The following is a 20,184-nucleotide window of genomic DNA, read 5'->3' on the forward strand; positions in this document are numbered from 1 at the left end:
ACATCCCGTCCGACTGACTGAAGTGCCAAATTAAAATGTTTATTCTTCAAAGACGGTGGACTGTTACTTATGTTTGTACGTGTTATGGTATGTTTTTCATCTATAGACATTTATTTTATTGCTTATTTTCATTGCTTTATAGGATTGTCTGTGTGGAGATGTGTGGTGCAGTAATACTTTCACTGATTATGGAGTCTTGCTAGAGTGAGTGGGGGCATAAATGCACCATGTGAATAAATGCCAAGTGAATGGCAAGTGACTTCAAAGTGGCCACAGATCAGCTTCAAGGACGATGACATGACTCTCACTAATTGGGTTGGGGGTAGAAATGGATGCCGTTTTGCTTGACTGGGGGCTTAGCTGGGATGGGTCTGTGTTCGGGGACCCCACTGACCTGACTATGAAGGTCTTAGACTGAAGTTTGGTTCTTACTTGTATAGAATTGCGGCAACACAAATACACACACATGGACACACAAAGGGAGAGGATTGTAAAGTCTCTTAAGGAGACAATGTTAATCCTATTGACAGTAGCTTGTCTGAACAGTGGCCTGAAGAGAGATGAGGCTAATTCTTTTTAGGAACACAATATACCCACAGGACACTGAGGCAAAACACACACACAAAAGCACACACAATACACATCGTCACACAAAGACACATCTGTAGCTTCCTCCTGGACTTAAGCTCCAGTTCGGAAAAAAATCGACAGTATAGTAATAAACCCCCTCGAAGCAATTGTGCCGCATCCAAAGTCTACTTCAATCCCCTCCTGTAGAAATATGGGGCTCTGGAGATTTCATTGTCTATGATGGAATTTGACAAAGTGATATTGACAATGCAGCTTATTCTGCCAGAATAAAGAGGGAAATGTAATATTGTCTCCCGCTCTCGTCCAGTTATTGTGATCTATTGCCAACCACCAAAATATTTACACCCGTCCCTCAATCTCGTTTCTGTCTCATGCCAGAATACTCCATCCAAGGCAAAGGGAAAGAAAACAATATTACCTTTCTTATTGAAGAGCAGTCCCTTGAGAAACACACCGACACACACACACATGTGCACACCAAGAGGGGTTTGTGTGTCGATATGTGTGCTCCGAGATATGACGTTCGAATGCCAAAGACGAATGTGAACGCAGAGCCGAGGCTGTTTTTGATGGAGCTCTGAAATCACAGGCCTGATCTGTGACTAAGTGTGCCTGCCACTCTCAAAGGCATTTACCATACAGCTGTGTGCAACAAGTTGAATACAAGAATTCCACTCAGCTGCTAGTTGTCAATGTATAATGTCATTATTGTGACAAAAGCCTCAAAGAGTTAATGATTCGACAATTAATGACTTCTAATGGGAAGGAGTTCGGATTGTTAAGCATCACAACCTCAGAGCCTACACAGAAGTTTGCCGGGGTTTTGTGAGCGATACATTTTCCAGCCAAAAGCCACAAATGACACGGTTTCCTGTATACAAATTACATATTTTGTCTTTGTGTGTGTGTGTCTGTGTTTGTTCCCCAGACGGGACCCCCTACACGTGGTGGGTGGGCCGGGGCAGTGAGAAGCACTTCTACTGGGGAGGCTCGGGACCCGGCATCCAGAAATGTGCCTGTGGCATCGACAGAAACTGCACCGACCTCAAGTACGACTGCAACTGCGACGCCGACCTGGCACCATGGTGAGTCGTTTTTTTATGTAAAAAAAGGTGTGTATTGATTAACGTCCTCACAGTTGAAGTTTTACATTGATTGTGATTATTGTCTGCCGACATAGATGCCAGAAAAGGGTCGGACAGGGCTCCGACTCTAACTAGGGACCAATTACTAATGTTTGATCATTTCATATTTCGCATTTTATCAGAAACAAGTCTTACATCTGTATTACACTTAATAGACTTATCTTGATATACCACGTTAAAAATGCCTGCGTACTGAGTTGTGATAAGTTCTGTTCTTACCATATACTGTATATACTCATCTTAAGGGACATGCTTATGTACCAGACGTGTACACATCCCTAACAAAAGCAAACACACAAACCTGAATTTGATATGTTTTGTACTTTTGATCCATAGAAATATTATTTTATCTCTATTTAAAGCATAAAACAATATATATATATTATATATTTATTGGTCTCCAGTTTCAGGATGATACCTGATTTTACAGGATGGTTTGCAGCCCAAGTTGCATCCAAGGTCACAAGTTAGCATCTATCATTACTGAACAGTTAAAGAATTATTTTGTGGGACTATATTAAAAAACCCTGTTCAAGACTCGTACATCCACTGTGTAGCATTTGCAGCCCAAATATAAATATCAGTTAAGATTAATGTTAGTAGCTCTGGACCAATTTTACGACTGTTTATTAATAGAAAGCTGAGTGCTCATGAGAATGAAATACGTTTGTTCCTTTTCCCTAATGCAATACATGGTTGGTTCTACCCTGCAGGGCCATACCACTGCTTTATTTTAATGTCTTCTACATGGATCATATGGTGGTCAAGCAGACTGTTTTGCCCGAAACATGTAGCCTCAGCCTTGACCTTGCAGCCTGCATGTGGCCTAAAGCGCATACTGAAGTTCTCAGTAGGAGTTTTTAACACTCCAGCAAAGTTAAAGTGTCAACCCGTGTGACTTTGCCAACAAAAGTTTTAGCAGTCTAAAAAAATTATTCTAGAAATGAGAAGCTGCTATAACCTACATACATACAGACTTGAATGTCTGAGTGTTAAATCTTTCATCTCAAATACCTCATTGTGAACTGGACCCATATCTGAACTTCTATTTTACTCTCACAATATTAAATATTTGAACTGTTGCCTTATATTCAATAATTCCAAAGGTCAGTGTGCTTAAAAAAGGTCTTTTTTATTTTTAAGGTCTTGTTTTGACACAGAGATTTTAATTTGATTTTACATTTGTATATTTAAAAAAAAACTCTGAATCCCTGAATAAATCCAGCAAAGTAGTGAAGTCAAGTTGCAGCCTGATAACACAAATCACAAATTCGCCTCAAGTAGTTTGACAATCTGTAAAATAAAACATCTTGACTGAAGAACTGCGGAATGATTGTATTGTTACATCGACTGAACTTCAAATTGCCACCGCTGCTAATTGCATATGTTAGCATTAATCTGCGTAGTCAGAAATCCGTCTTGGCCGCGATGTCTGATGAGATGTCTCACTTCAAGACGCTGAAGTGGTTGGATGATGAACGGCACCGTCGGCGATGCGTTCACTTAAGAGCGATGTTTGCCTCCAGAACCAACAGTTTGTGTTGCTCAGCTCTCTTAGCCTGCTGATGGATATTCTCATTAAACCAAACGCATTGTTGTCTGGTGGGTGTGCGCGTGTGTATAAATAGTAGATGTGAGTAATTGCATCTCTCTGAGGAGAGATTTCACTGGTTCCATGTTTCTCTATGCTCTTCTCCATCTCTATTATTAATGTATGCATTAATGTCTAATTCTTTGGCTGAGCGAGTTTTTTAAATAATACCACTATAACTCTATTTCCACTCACTACCCATAATTTCGGCAGGACAGACACTTATACTCACTCACATACATAAAATATACATGACCACTAAGTTCAACGAATTCTTTCGAATTAAATCTTATTTTTTTGACATGGTATTATTTCATCTGTGGACTAGTTCATAGCAACTGTTTCATTTAAAGTGTGTAACATTGTTGTGATATGATGTCAATCATCCCGCAGGAGAGAAGATTCCGGTCTCCTGGTTTATAAAGAACACCTACCAGTCAGCCAGGTTGCCGTGGGTGACACCAACCGACCAGGATCTTCAGCCAAGCTGACTGTTGGACCACTGCGTTGCCAGGGAGACAGTAAGTGGTGTCAGTGGTACACACAGTATGAACAGTACTATGGAGTTGTGGCTGCACATTTTAGCAGCTTTAGAACTTGATTTGATGGGAAGATGGGTAAATGCAAGGCAAACTCATTACCTGCATCTTCTTTGTCTTCTTCTTCTTCAACTTTGAGGCCAGAGTTTTTCTTCTTTCTCTTCTTCTTTGCTTTTGGTTTATTGGCGGTTGGCCACCAATGTCAATGTACATTACCGCCATCTACTGTATCTCTCATGACCCCCTGACACCCGAAAGCCCCTCCCTCCCCACTCCATCTGCACTGGGCTTTGATTCAAAGAAAGTAAAAAGGTTGGTTATGCAGCCGGGGGCCGAATCTGGCTGTGCTTTAGAGCAACTACCAAGATATTAAAAATAACTTCACACCTTACAGGGGGTCTGCACAGGAAGATGAGAACCAGTGTGAGTGTTGGGGATTAGCTGCCAGTGTGACAAAAAGGACCTTTGAGTGAAGCAGGAGGACTGCAGGTCACAATGGCCCTAATTAGAATTGTGTGCATTAATGATCTTGTCTGAGTCATCCCCCTGAGAGGATTGGTTTCATTTTCAAAGTAACTCTCAGCTTGTTGCAGAGGCGTGGCTGCATAACCTTTTGTGAAAGGGCTCATCAGAGGTTGAATCAAGAGAACACCTCCTGTCTCTTTAATATAGGACTTATTAAAATGCCCCTGTTGACACTGTGTCTAGTGTTTGAACAGTCAGTGGGAGCAAGAGGAGGCAATTTTTTCGAAATATAATGTGAACTTGTAGGAAATACAGGTTATATGTTCTTCTGAAATACTGGTGAAAAGAATACACGACTGAATAGTTTTACTATATGGGGGAATTTATAGGGAGAATCAGATTGTTCTCAAAACTAAGGTCATTTGACTTGACAGTGTATTCACAAATTAAGGTTGTGTTACCAATAAAGAATAAAAGTTGGTTTATGATGCCATTTCAAGCATGGTGGTGTTGTTTCGGAAATGCCACCACACTGCTAAAGCAGGTGGCATTACATGGACAATGGAACAAAAAGATCATAATAATCCTTCATCTTTTCTCCCAAGGTCTTTTGTGGCCTTCAGGAGGTTCGACTCCTATGCAGGGGAGCAGCGTCCAAACAGACTGTCTCTAAAATTCAATTAAAACTGAATAAATTATCAGATACTGGGCTCCAAAAGAGACACCCTCTTGTCTGAAAGTCAGGGGTTGGGATTAAACCCTGCACCCAACAAAAAGGTCCTGTAGCCCCTTCCTCTCCTTGATCTCCCTCCACTCTGCTTGACTCAGCCCTTCTTAATGCATTCTCTGTATGGAGTGAAAATTACTCATAAAAACCCAGCAAATGTCGGCCCTCTCCATTACTATTGATGTATTCAGGGATGTAATAGAGGGAGACTGAAAGGATGTGTGATGCCAGCGAGCAAAGTGCCAGGCATCTTACAATGATAGCTGGATACATTTATACACTCACACTTGAATTACTGCCTGAACTGGCCATTTCCAGTGACAGCGGCATGGTAGGAAATTCACTGCAGCTGCAGAGGGAGCAAATCACACGGTAGAAAAACTTAGACAGAAACACATCTCAAAAAGTTTCACTCCAGGCAAGAATATACACAAAATGATGAACGATATGGTGATTATCGCTCTCTCTGTTTAGGTGAGTCAGTCAGTCACGGATATCGAGTTGTTTTTTGGCACAGATTTCAAGTCCCGCACAGTGAAAGCACAGAAGACGTTCCACTCCGCTGCAGAGGCGCCCCAGCTTGGCCGTGGTCGCAGTGCAGCAACAGTATTCATCAATCGGTGTCATCAGCTTAAACACGTGTGAGCATCAGCATCAAATTCTCTCGACGATTGAAAATAACCATATTCTTGCATTGTTGCCTCACAGCAAGAATATTCTCGAGTTTTTCAGGTGTGTTAATATGGACAGGGCTTAAAACTGATGCAGAGCTGAAACGGTCGTTTGAAAGGGGAGCATGTCTTGATGTTTGAATATGACTTTTCAAACAAAGCTGTTGTATTATGGATGTAGCCTTGGAGGAACATAGTCAATGGATGGATGGAACGGGACAAAGGTATTTCTATCCATCAACGAGGTGTTGAGAAATCTTTGAGATTAATAAATTAGCAAGGAGCAAACAAAAAGTGCCACTCCAGTGTTTGCACAGTATTTAGGCTGTAAGCTGCAGTTTTTAGGACATAATCAAAATAAACTCTTGACTTTGCTGTGGACGGTTTGGATCTGGCCTTGATTAAAATCTACAAGGGAAAACACTTCATGCTAAGAGTGCAATCGTGCACATTGTTATTTCAGGATTGGCACTTCATTGTGCCAATCACTCAGAAAAACCCTTGACTGTCGATCTACTGTCGAAAATAACTAGATGCGTACGTTTTTGTGCACACGACATGTGAGTGTGTAGGTGTGGACAGATATCTTTGTGAGTGGAAAAGTACTGTACACAATAAACACAGTCTATTTACCATATTATTTATTTGTAGTTTGTGTTTTTACAAAAGAATTGTTAGTGGTTATGTCTTACAAAATCGCGCATGGTCCTGCGTAAGCTGCAATCATGAAAACAACTTCTTTGTAATCAGTCAGTAATTGTACCTCTGAGTGACTTCACATTGAAAGCATCAGTAGGTGGTCGTGTGTGTTTATGTGTGTGTGTTCTCGGCACAACTTGCATCCATATGGCCAAATAAAATTGTACCTGAACTCTATTCAGACACTTTCTATCTGAACACTCATCCTCCTGCCATTTATTCTGTTCCATCTATTGTCCCTGCAGTTTTGGTTGTTTTTGGTTGCAAACAACAGATATCAGATACTGCAGAAACACACACACACACACACACACACAGCGAGAGGCAGTTTAATCCTTGCTGCTTCCCTTGCCGTCTATTCTTCTAATCATTGTTGGCACACCGCTCTCTGTGGGACATCGGGTCAACTGGAAGACACTCACGTATTCTGCAGCTCCGTCGTATTGACCTCCCTCTCTTTCCCCTCAACTCCTGAGCTGGGTGTGCTCACTTTGTCCTGAGTCTACCTGCAGCGGGTCAGGCCTGCAGTGTGTTCAGGTCGGCATGGATTGACTTCATCACGCCTCTAAGGCATCTGTTACACTTGGCTCAATGAGACAGTTCTCTTTCTGGATGAGAGCGCGCTTCCACACAAACTCATAAAAGTCAAATTGACAATAGAAACTTTATTTTAAGGATGTAGAACACCCCACAACACTGTGGCACAGCTCCACTTACAAGGGGCCGATCAGTAGCTGCAGGGCTGGATTAAAGGGTAGCATGTGATTCACATCAACATACCCAACACTGACCTGTCAGGATACACAACCATCCTGCTTCACAGCGCACGTCAATACTCCATGGCTGGCATGTGTTGTTCTTAAGGCTTTCTGCAAACCCAAGTCAAATCTGTTTAGGCAGCCAGGAGCCTAGCAGCTTTGTTCACTATTTAGCCTCAGGTCAGCTATGCCTCTTTTCCTTTGACTGTATATAAAGAAGTACTACGCTTCTCCACTTCCTCCCGCTCTCCAGCAATGAAGCCAAATATCCCTTATACGATCGGAGCCATCTTGCACATTTGGAACCAAAGTCTGTGTTCTTGAGCGGTCGGGGATGGAGCTGTGGAAGCAAGGTTCCACCTCAATCAGACTCCCCACATGTATGACCGTCCTCTCTTTATATCTGCTCTGTCTCCCGAGACAAACCAGTATGAACGCAGCACAGAGCAGGAGTAAAGTCAGTATCTGGAAAGTAATATCCTGTGGAGAGGAAAAGCAAACATGGATCTAATCTCAAGTGCAGGGCGGCATGATCATAACAAGGATAAGGCGTCATATATAATCGATTTACTGCCCATTTTTCCCACTAAAGGGGATAATAGAGTGGAGCAATGTAAAACTCAGTGGACTGTGTTCTGCATACATGTTTTACAGAGACACAGGGCTGGAGATAAAACTGCAAAGGATCACTGTCATGCACTGAAATGCTCACTCTTCTGTCTGTCTGTCTGTCCCTCTGTCTGTCCCTCTGTCTGTAGGGACAGACTGTCTGTCTGTCCCTCTGTCTGTCTGTCTGTCCCTCTGTCTGTCTGTCTGTCCCTCTGTCTGTCTGTCTGTCCCTCTGTCTCTCTGTCTGTCTGTCTGTCTGTCTGTCTTTCTGTCTGTCTGTCTGTCTGTCTGTCTGTCTGTCTGTCTGTCTGTCTGTCTGTCTGTCTCCCTCCCTACTGATGTCTCACTCATTATGGTCCCCTCATCGACACTCTGGTGCCGCTCTCAATAATGTCCCCTCATCATTGAGCTGCCAACGCACAAACGTACCACAACTTAATCACCCACGACATCACATCTGATTGAGTGTGTGTGTAAGTGTGCGTGTGCGTGTGTGCGAGAACGAGAGAGACTTATCCTCTGTTATATTCAGTGGCCGGATAAACTTTAAAAAGTAACTTTAAAATAAAGATGACTTTGAGGTATGTTTGCCATAGTGCTGGCCAAGACAGCGGAACATGGGAGCATACATTATAAATTTTGCCCATTAAGGCATATTAAACGTATATTAAAAAATGTCACACGTGAATAGGTGCTCCCTACATGATTGATGCTTCTCATACTTTGCATGGAGCTCTGTCTCAGTGCGAGCAATGATGATTGGCGGCCATATAATGGGTTTTCATAGGCAAATGACTAATGTCTTAGTCAGTCAGGGAAAGTTTTTGTGAGGAGGTACTTATGTGTGGATGCGGATGTGCAAGCTTCTGTACGTGTACTTCTGTCTCTATGTGGTGGGTACAAGAGGGAGGACGACTTTCTGTGTGAGTGCGAGCGTGCGCGCGCCAGCCTTAATGAAGCCCATTTCCATGGCTAGTTTAATGGCAGCCCATAGAGTCACGAGCAGACAGAGAAAAATTAGGCTCATTTATTGATGTTAAAAGGCTTTGGACATTTTAATAGAACAGAATGAAAATAAATGACGGCAAATGAAGCAAAGCAGCATATCTTCTATTATTATAATTTAATGTACCTGCTCTGAGACATGCTTGGTCTGATGAGGGACCACAAATGGAATGTGCAGATGGGTCACCTATGATGGTTCAAAACTAATGAATTGGTTTGTACCGATTTGTCACTTATATGCCCATTTGTTACGTCTTTCTAATTGAAGTAATTTTAACATTAAAGGTGCTGCCTCTAACATTTCCTTTTTATTTTTTTAATTAATTATATTTAGAAGAACTACTTCTAAATATACTTGATGTTACAGTTTTATTGGTCATTTTGGAGGCGGCAATTTGTGTGGGAGTTGAACTTCATGGCATGATGCTGAAAGGTGTTTAACTTTGGTTTGTCCACCCTATACAAATCAAGGAGGCAAGATGGAATACTTTTTTGTGTAATGCAACACAGCCTCCAATATGATCTTATACGGCTAAATTAAAATAATAAATGCATGTAACCTCTTATAAACAACAACAAGTATTGGCTAAAGGTTGTATTACACTGCATCAGTTCTAGTCAGGTGTGATGGTACCCCTGAGCGCTAAAGATTGCGTGCTAAAAACGGATGACAAGCTGGCTTGAAGATTGAAACGCTTCGCAGGTCTCAGTTGAGAGACTCCAACTAATTACCTGGAGATTCAATTGCTACATTTACCGTGAACATACTGTAGCTAGACCATAAAATGACGTGCCACATATGGCTCAATTATTCACGGATGAGATGAAATACATGGTCCGAGTGAAAATGGGAAAATGAGCAGAGAATAAATATAACTGTGATGCGCCACAGTTTAACACCACACTGTATATGGAGGTTCAAGTGTTTTGAACAGTGACATCTGAGCCTTACCCTTGGGGGCACTCTCACAGGCAGAGGTGTCGCCTTCCAAAAGAAGTACTGCTGTTCAGTCGTTTGATGATAAATCCTCCTGACAACTTAGCACCTGAAGTACGTTGTGGAAGACGTGATAAGTGCAGAATTTAAATTAGATTGCAAAGAAAGTCTGTTGCGGAAAACTTACTAATAAGTGATCTGGCAGGCCTGAGTTCAGAGATCTAATAAGATATCTTAGACGTCACATCGTGTCTACATGCAGCATGTACACGGATTGCGATAATTAATAAGAGCTGTTATCGATGGATATTTATAGTCCGGCGACGTTCCGTCAAGTCGAGCGAGACAAGCGGTGCCTGACCGGTAATAGCTCATATTTGACATCAATTAGAACGATACCGTAATGGAAGCTACATCTCTCCTGACATCCAAAAAATATAAAAGATGTCTTTTTAACTGTTTGTACTCATCTTGTAATTCAATGCAATTTTCATGTGTATTTAATCTGCAGATCTTTGACGGGTGACTGGCTGCAGGTTACATACATGCAGGTCCATACTTTTCTTGTTGGTGGAGTAAACAGCTGAACGGTAGATTAGGATTATGGGTTTTTATGGAAGAGAAGTCGGCTATTAGACTCTGCTCGCCTGTTAAAAGTCAGTCAAAGTCACAGAGTGCCAACAGTGTGCAGGAATTGAGTGGTTGATTGTGTGTGTGTGTGTGTGGTTGAAAATGTCCGTGTTAATGGACTGCGACAGTCCAGTCAGTCATCCGTACCATCTGCTGGTCCTGGCACATAACCCATCTGGTCAACCATAGACAAATGAATCATCCATTTGGCTTCTTGACCCTTCACAACTGTATCTGACACCATGTCAGCCTGTGCAGCTCAGTAGGGTTGTTTGGGTATGTGTCTGTTAATTTGTTACACTCGTTCCTGGGGCAACAGCTGCTTTCAGTGATAAATAGAAATTAATTTCTGGATCAATGTTAAAAAACAAAATTTTAAAAACCATCATCATTAAAGCTCAAACTCTTAATTTAGTGCAAAAAAAATTAAGTCAGAGGTTTGTTGGGTCTGCATTGAAATGTGCAGGGGAATTACAGATTGGTTAGCTGCTTAAATGGGATTGATTTACTTTTGCTGGAGCACTGAGATTTCACAACAACTTTCTCTGAATTCAACACCTAAATGCAGGCTGCAAAAAACAGGAGGAAAGAAACAGCACCAGCAGATTGTTCTCTTTCCTCATCTGCTTTTAATCATTTGCTTTCCAAGCATTGATCAGGGATCTGGTAAAATGTCATTAGCAGTAGTGATAGGAGTCCTCACACACAGGTGCTGTACCACTTAGTTAAAACGGAAGGCTGTTATTTTAGATAACTTAACAATGCCACTTTCTCTTCTTCCTCTTCTTAAGAAACTTTTAAGCCTCTTTAAAGACCTCCTACCAAACTGCTCACACTTTCTCACCTCAGGATCCTTCTGAAGGGCTGAGATTCTTTGTTAGTAGCCGGGATCTAGTCTTCTGAACTGTGAGGCAGGAATTAATTTAGAGAATTTTCATAGAATTTCATCACCTGGTGCAGCTCTTTGCACGACGATGAGTTTAATACGGCTTCAGATGTTTGGAAAATCCTTGAAACCATAAAACATATAGTATAAGCTTTGAAAGAATAACACAAACACCATTCAAACATTCCAGAGGCTGAGCAACAGAGGCCGCGGATATACTGAAGGACGTCCAGGAGAGGTGAAAACAGGACGAGGATTTCAGCTTTGGTCTCACCTTGAGAACTTCATAGACAGGAGGAATGAAGGCTTCTTAAATACATACCTAAAGAAATTGCTTGAATGCACACTGCAGGTTAGAGGTCCCTCCTTTGTGTGTCTGTCAGCTGGTCGTTTCCAATAAATTGAAATTGGTTGCACAACCATCAAGGTACCATGGTTACTGGTGGAATATTTGCCATGTCTCCGTCAGGAAGGACATTCGTGTGCCAATACTGTTTTTGGTTTGATAAACACTTCAATACGGGAGAGATAAATGAGTCGGGGAGCCCGGCCAACCATGTTGCATCTGTGAATCTGGCACTAGGGCAATCAGAGGTTCATGATTGGGCTTCGAGATCAGTATCCTCACACCAACACTCAGTTCTCACTTCTCTCAGCTCAAAGATTTTTTGTTTTTTTTTGCCTCTCACACCATGGATTCCTTTACAACCCATCCTCTCTAACCCTTCCACCTCCATCCCTCCCTCTCGGTATCTCTCCCTCTTCCTGAAGCGTGACTCACCTCCCAGCTGCTTTTCCATATCATTGTGTCCGTCTTGCTTCTGTGTCTTCAACCTTACTTTCGCTTTATTGCATGGAGCTTTTGTGGTCTTATTTAGTCCATAAAAACAGCGATCACACCACATATAAGTTACATATTTGTGTTATCTATGTATTTGTGATGTTATTGCCCTGTGGATCATCTGATCCTGAAGCAGGATATTGTTTTCCGTGTGTGTGTGTGTGTTCCTGCATGTGTGTACAAGATAACATGAGAAACTTGAGTGGACGGGTTTTTACAACTGTGTGATATTATAACCTGCAGGTACCTCCCAGTCAAAGGTCAACAAAAATATGCCATTTTTCATTACATGTCCGCTATTAATCGAGGAACAATCTAAAGCTTATATTGATCATATCATGAGATATGTGACATCATGAAGTTATAAAGAAGAAATGGAAAATTACATCATGTAATGTTCAAAGATGCTTTTTTCAAATAATCTCTGCATCCTATAAAACTGTAGACAAATCATAAGGCTTGTATAGACTGCATTACACTATCAAATGGCTTTCTTCGAATATAAACTGACAGAGTGGGGTACGTACAGCACACGCAGAGTATGCATCACCCCTCCCATGATCTTTTTGGCCCAGGAGGTAGAGAGGGTTGTCCACTGACCAGGAGGTCGGTGGCTCGATCAAAGTGTCCTCTGGAAAGATACAGACAGTGTTTGAATGGTGTGTAATAGAAAAAAAGCTCTGTGTGTAGAAGCGCTGTATGCATTTGTGCGTGATGGCATGACAGCAGCATGTGATGTAACGATAACATTAGTCAATAAGACTGAAAAAGTGCTATATACAACAAATACAGTCCATTTACCATTTTACTTATTTGTACTGTGTGCCCTTACAAAAGTTCTGCACATGCTGCAATCATGAAAACAACTTCTTTTAATCAGTCAGTAATTGTACCTCTTAGTGACTTCAAATTAAAAGCATCAGTAGGTGGTCGTGTGTGTGTGCGAGTGCATGTGGGCGTTCGAGCTTGGCCGCTATCTGCCCTTGGTGACAGGATGTGAGGCAAGGAGAAGAGGTGGAGGAGCTCAGCCCTGTCATAGGGGAACTCTTATCGCTCTGAACCAGAGGACGCACACAAACAAACACAGATGCACAGCCACCAACACACATACATGTGCACATATTTGCACAATTTACACACATAAATGGCTGTAAGCTCATCCGCCTGAAAGGAAGCTCACTGGTGCAGAAATAAGTCAATGAGCAGATTATTTGCATGACAGATAATTAACCAGCAGCAATTTTGATCGTGGATAAAATTTTGTAACTCATCTACCTACTCATTTCACAAATGGCTGACTGTATGAGGAACATATCTCAAAAAGTGACAATATATTGTAGAACTGTTTGAGGAGGACTCACTAATGTCGAGGTAACAATTCTAAAGTGGCTCCGGAGCATTAACACAGGACAAGGAACCAGGCCTGATTAGAACGGCCCTTCACTACTCCTTTCACAGATGACACGTCCTCTGGATGCAGCTTCCTGTTTGAGGTTGGAACAAAATATGCAGTTTCAATTTGCCTTCATCGTCTCGGCTTCAGAGAAATGGGAATCATTAATTTTTTATGCATGTATATACCATGTAATATATATTTTTTTAATCATTGAAACATTCATCGCTGGTTCCGTTGATCAGTAGTCGCAGCCCGAACACCGCTGCTCCCCTCTTCCTGTGTTGCAGGGTTATGGTGGAGGGTCTGAGGCCGGTCCTCTGAGGCATCAAAGGGATCTCACACAGCTGATAACACATTAGCCTTCACTCTCCTCCTCCATCTCCTGCCCTCCACATGGCCCCCCCAGCCCCCCCCCCCCCCGCTGCCATCTGCCCTCTGCACTGCTTCACTCCCCTCTTCTCCTCCACTTCTTCAATATTCTATCCTCTCACCCCACGCCTGGCCTCTTCTTCCTCGTCTTCTTCTTCTTGTCCTCTCTCCTCAGCGGTCCTCTCCGCCTCCCCCTCCCTCCCCACCTTCCTCCTCCTCCTCTCCCACCCCCTGCTCTTCGTCTTCCCTGAGTGATAGGACCGACACACAGATATGGCGAGGTTGAGGGAAGGCGGCGGAGAAGTCGCTTCATCAACCGCAGTCTGATAATTCATCAGCAGCTGTTTAGCGTGCCGCTCCTTTGTCTTCATTAGCACTGGCTGGTCTCGCTTCATTCAAAAGGCATTAGAAAAGGTTGTAATCTGAAACGTTTGCCGCGTGTACCCTTGTCTTCTTCCCAGGTATTCATTTACATGGAAAGAAAATTCTCTCTCTCTCTCTCTCTCTCTCTCTCTCTCTCTCTCTGTTGTTTTGATATCATCTACTTTCTGTTGAATATGCTTCAAGTTGTAGGAAATCACGGGCTACATTAAAACCTACACTTGGACTTTAAATAAGCCTCATTAACCAGTGACTGTGAGATAGCAATGTTTTATCCAGTGAAGATTTATAGCCCTTTGTAATGAAATGAAAATGGATGTAAAGCCTTTTGAATTCGGAGAGGAAGTTATTCTGCAGCTTATCGGATCTGAATGGCGCTGTGTGCCACGGAGAGATGTTGTGTTAAAGATATAACCGTCTCTGTTTTTCCAACAGATAACTACTGGAACGCCGCCTCGTTCACCACGCCCTCGTCCTACCTGCACTTCGCCACCTTCCAGGGGGAGACCAGTGCAGACATCTCCTTCTACTTCAAGACCAGCGCACCTTATGGCGTCTTCCTGGAGAACCTGGGCAACGCCGACTTCATCCGCTTGGAGCTCAAATGTAAGAGGCAGGCGAGCGGTGCTGTGTGTACATGAGTCACTTCTCTCCCTGTTGGTCTCTCTTACTCTCCCTCTCACTGTGATGTGCGAGGTTTGATCCAGCAGCAGCTAGTCTGACAGTGCTGGGCGCGCTCACTCACCAAACACACACACACACACCCACACACCACACACACTCAGTATGACACAGGCACTGGCAGATGCAGACACACACATCAGCAAAAAGCCATTTGCCTTCCTGATTATGGCACCACTGCAAGAGAGAGCAATCATTTATTTAAGGTGATTGGTGTGTGCAATAATTATGTCCATTATGAACCTCTGTTTAACCAAATCACCCATTTTCAGGGTTGACAAAACACGAGTGCTCTGTGACACCCAAACACACACACACACACACACACACACACTCTCTCTCTTACCCTCTTGTTTTGTCCTCTTACAAAGATATCTTTAAAACAAATGGATTGATGGTGAAATGGGTTCATTATTTCATACTATTTACTTTTGTTTTATCATGTACACAAACACGCATTGTGTTGTATTTAAGTAGTAAAATAGAAACATCAACATTTTTATAATTTGTTGCCAGAAATAGTTTAAACACTTTTTTTAATGTGTCAATTATGTGTGGAATTATTGGGTGTTTGCATAAGGTAGCTATGAGTCCGTGAAAAACTGAGAGTAAAACAGCAGCTGGATGGATCTGTTTGTGTTCACCACCACTAAGTTTGCAAGTAATACAACATTTAACGTGTGCAGATGTTCTAGATCAAGCGCTCTGCTAAGAAACTATCCAGCTGTGGAGGAAAGAACGAGAGTCTTTTTGGAACAGCAGGGTAAAGGTCATTTCTTTAAAAAAGTTGATCAAATCCTCAAACTTGCTAGAATTGCTGCTTGTTTCATGGCAGCTCAGGAGATTGTATCACACGGTGGAAAGCTTCTCACCGGCAGTGATTATATGAAAGAATAATTCATTAAAACATCTTCGCAGCTATTGTCAGACCTCAAAATAAAACTGAACTAGATCAGAACATTTAAAACATCCCCTCTCAGCTGTGCTGGTATGTCATCTCTGAAGGGAATAACCTCCTGCAATAGAAACACCTAATATGTCTACTGTTTTCTATGTTGTATTACTTCTATAATATCATAAACAATCTTGACTAGCCCTTGGGAATAAAACAAATGATGGAATTTTTATTTCCACCTATTAGCTAATGGTAAAGGGCTCAAATGCGGCTTCAGGCGGATCTTTTCTCTCTGGCCAAAAATTGCTTATTGGATTGTAAAGGTCTCCAACCCCTGCTCCGGATCATTTTATCAGAGAGGACTCACCACTGCATGGCAGGGTTTGATTGTCCTAACATCCGGTGAACTCATAATCGCAGAGCGTTGTTGGAGATCGAACAATCAGACACTGGCTGCAGGGAACCAGTCAGCAGGCGAGAGTTTTCATTTCAGACTTTTAGTGAGTTACCTATAGTTTTAATGTGAATAAGCAAGAGGATGTGGCAGCTGTGTCTTTGGTTTCAGCTGTTTTAACTGGCAATCTGAATCCAACCTTTGAATATAGACTTTATATATATATATATATATATATATATATATATATATAGTTTTCATCATACAATGTTATTCATGAAGGCCTTTAAATACATGTGAGAATGAAATGGAAGAAGTATAAACAGAGAGTGGGATTGCATTCCAGCAGCTGAAATTAGCATCCCACTGACTGAGCTCCTTTGATCAGGAACGTTCAAAATCTCGGGCTTCTATTTAATTGCCGAGCTGCATTGTGAAAGGGCTTCCTGGCACGCTGTGGCTGCCAATGATTGACTAATTGCATTTCTCTGAGTTTCAGAGGGATCTAAACATTAGAGTGCCTGACCCGACGTTTTGCACCCAATAAAAAAAAAATCCAACCACTGAGCAGACACAAAGTTGACAGAGGAATTCTGTGGTCAAAGTGCTTTTCAAAGCCACTACACCGAATGGCATTATGTCACCTGGTGTGAGGCCTAAAAGCTCCACAACCTTTTTTTTTAAATTTATTTATACCTTCTTGCTGATTCTCTTAAAGCTAAAACTTGGTTTTGCACAGTCAGAGACCAACATATGCACGCACACGCTTATTCTTGCAGGAAAAAATTAAACAATGTGATGACATTTTGCTGTAGAGGCAGGTACAGTGAGAGTTTTGCCAAAGGCTTGTACTTTGCAAACGGGCACAAAAAAGTACAGGTAAAGAAGCAGTAAGTGTCTAGTCTGTCATGGCTGCACAGCGGGCCAGAGGAGATAGGAAGCGTGTGTGTTTTTGTTTCTGTTTGTGTGCGTTTGTGTGCGTGTGTCTCCCGAGGCGTTCAAAACGGCCCCACATCGATTTCCTCTCTCTTCTCCTTTGCTATCATCTTGCATTTTGCCCCACAGTGCACATTTAGACACACAATCACATAACGACTCGCACGCACTCGCTCCCATACGCACTAGGGCAAAAAACTGTATCTGCTACAATCCAGTCAGGGCATGAAATGACTAGCATTAAGCCAGAATAGCAGAGCTGTGCCACTGCAGGAGCTCAAAGCACATAAACACACACACACACAGACACACACGCGACTTTGTGCAAGACACACACTACTGTGACCTCAGCAGCCTCAAAGTTATCAGGTGGCTGTTGCTCCTCTTTGAATCTTAATGGGAAGAAGTAGGCATAGACACATTTGAGAGGCGGCATTAAAGCGCATTGAGAAGCATGTGAAGTGGACTGGTAATAGGATTGAGGACAGATAAAGGTCCCTGAATGCAAAGGCGCCTGACTTCTGTGGCTCAGTGGAAAGTATGTATGCGCCATGCTTTGAGTCCTTAAGAGGCTGCGGTTGATAGCCTTGCCCAAGGGTTATAAACAGTTTCAGTGGGGTTTCCTGCTGGAGACCACAGCTTATAAAACGGTATCCCTATCGCTCTTTTTTGATGTAAAGACCAGACACACACTAAGTTTATATCTGAAGTTTAGCAGCAGTTCGTGCACCTCTGGCTTTTTACTCAATTCAATTCAGTTGAAAACTCCCCCCAGCCCAATGATGGAGGAAGTGCGGAAATATTTGACTGAAGTAAAAGTACAAATGAATAGACAAGAATGTACCACTTCCAGAAAAGACCACATTAAGTCTTTATCTTGAGTAAAACTGCTTTAAAATGTACTTAGATTATTGAAAGTAACTTGCAGGAGTCAGTGTCCCTCTGATTTGACCAGTGGACCACTTCCTCTTTAGTTACTGATTATTATTTTTATTTCTTTTAAAGATAATTTGGGGCATTTCTACAGAAGAAGCACGGAATGGAGAGAGATTGAGGAAGACATGCAGCAGGGGGGCGGCTCGGAACTGAACCTGTGCTCGCTCAAGGAGACTCTATATATAGGGCATGTGCGTGTGCACCTGCAGACCAAGAACTCTGAACTTTGGTATATTTTAGAAAGCACTGTATTACATATTCCTCTTTATTTTGGTATCATTTCGAAAGCAATCAATAGGGCTGCCGGCAAGCGCACCTTGGTAGAGTAGGGGGGACTAGAAAGTACAAATATTTGCTGATATACGGTAAATGTGAATCACCCAAAGATACATTTACTTATGTAAAGAGAATAATCCGATAAGTTGACCAGCTGGGTTGGGGGGGTAGAACAGATGCACACACATAAAAAAAAATGGCCAACATTTTTTGGTTTCAAGATTATTATTTTTTTTAAATGGTCAGAAGTCAGTCTTCATCTCATTCTTTCTGGTCTATTGACACACAATCTTTTGCTGATAAGCATTTAAGTCATTAGAAGGGGTCTGGCTTTTGATGCTAAAATCTCTTTTAAGCATCGGCAGCAACTTGCTTTCAGCTCTTGATTAAAGTTTCCCTCCTTCAAGTGTCCAAACTCTGACAAACAAGTGAGATTTAAAAACAAAAAGTGCCATGAAACAGCAGGTAAAAGACACGGAGGACGCCCTCAGCCTTGTGAATGAGCGACAGATCACATTAGATGAACATGTGCACTCTTATGCACATGAGCAGCGATCTTGTGATCTTTCCCACTGACGTGCACAAGCTCCTTCGTAGTGCATCTTGTGGGGCTGTGCTGTGCAGAGGCATAATTCAAAAACGTTCCTCTTTATCTGCCTCCATGTTAAAAGTTTAATAGAAAAACAAATTGCGGAAAATACAGCAAAGTTTCACTGGGTTTTCTCCAGGCCAAAGACACACACACAGATTGAACTCACACACACACACACCTCTGCAGATATGACAGCCAATCACAGCTATGCAAATACTTGAGGTGTGCTCTGCTCTTTGAGGGCACTTTAGTTTTCATTCCTGCCTGTGGACAGAGTAGGAAAGAAAAGTTTTGGGCATCCACAGTGACAACTACAACAAAAACCAAACACACACACACACACACACACACACACTCTCTCTCAAAATGTTCAGCGTTACTACAGCACCATTTCTATTGGGTGTTTTCTGATTCACGTTTGGCTTTCTTTCAGCTTTTAAAATAACAGATGGTGCTCCTACTTGCCCCGCAGACCTGCTCCGTGCATAAAGACATCATTAATTCAGTGTACTAAAGCCTGTCAGAGGGCTTACACTGTGTGTCTCTCTGTGCACGCATGAGTGTGCTCTGTGTTGTTTGTGCTGTTTGTTGTGGGTTGCCGGGTGCTCAAGCGCTTTTTCATACTCATCACGTAGGTTAATGCTCTCAGCGCATCAAGACAGGCTTTTGCTGAGGTGATCTCTCGTGTCTTTGCATCTCATCTAAGAAACGGTGGTGTCTACAAGAAAGGGATCAAGGAAGAGAGTGAACAAGGAGAGAACGACGGGTGGGAGGGAGGGAAAGGCGGATTGAAAGAAGCATGAGCATGGTGAATGAAAGAAAAAGCAGCTAATGAAGCGACAAATGATGGAGAAGTAAAAGTTTGCAGGGAAGGAACCAAGGGGAAGTGAGGTCGACTCCAGGGACGGCGGGGGTGGATGAAAGGAGGGAAGAAACGAAAGAGTGAGCAAACAGAGGAACAAAGAATGCAAAATGAAAGTAAAATGAAGGGATAAACGAACAGGGGGGGCGATGAGCGAGAAACAGAGGAACTGTGTGTGCTGCGGAAGGGCTGTAAGAGGGCAACAGGAACAGAAGAATAGGTGAAGAAGAGAGATAATTAGATGAAAGCGATTGTGGGGGAAAAAAGACAAGAGGCGAGGCATATTGATTGGGCAAAGAAAAGAAGAAAATTTATTTCCCTATTGACGACTACATCCATTTATCCACTCTCATATTTGAGCCTAATGAAACC

At 42.4% G+C, this 20,184-nt stretch overlaps 1 protein-coding gene across 1 annotated transcript in view; it reads left to right on the plus strand.

Moving 5' to 3' along the window:
• Window positions 1–20,184, plus strand: part of cntnap2a (contactin associated protein 2a) — a 305,794-nt gene that overhangs the window by 251,486 nt on the left and 34,124 nt on the right. The window contains exons 16-18 of the mRNA XM_062379226.1: window positions 1,520–1,676; window positions 3,721–3,848; window positions 14,676–14,846. Coding sequence (XP_062235210.1) covers window positions 1,520–1,676; window positions 3,721–3,848; window positions 14,676–14,846 — 456 coding nt within the window. The remainder of the gene's footprint in view (window positions 1–1,519; window positions 1,677–3,720; window positions 3,849–14,675; window positions 14,847–20,184) is intronic.

This window comes from Platichthys flesus, chromosome 21, assembly GCF_949316205.1.
Source record: "Platichthys flesus chromosome 21, fPlaFle2.1, whole genome shotgun sequence".
NCBI classification, from domain to species: domain Eukaryota; kingdom Metazoa; phylum Chordata; class Actinopteri; order Pleuronectiformes; family Pleuronectidae; genus Platichthys; species Platichthys flesus.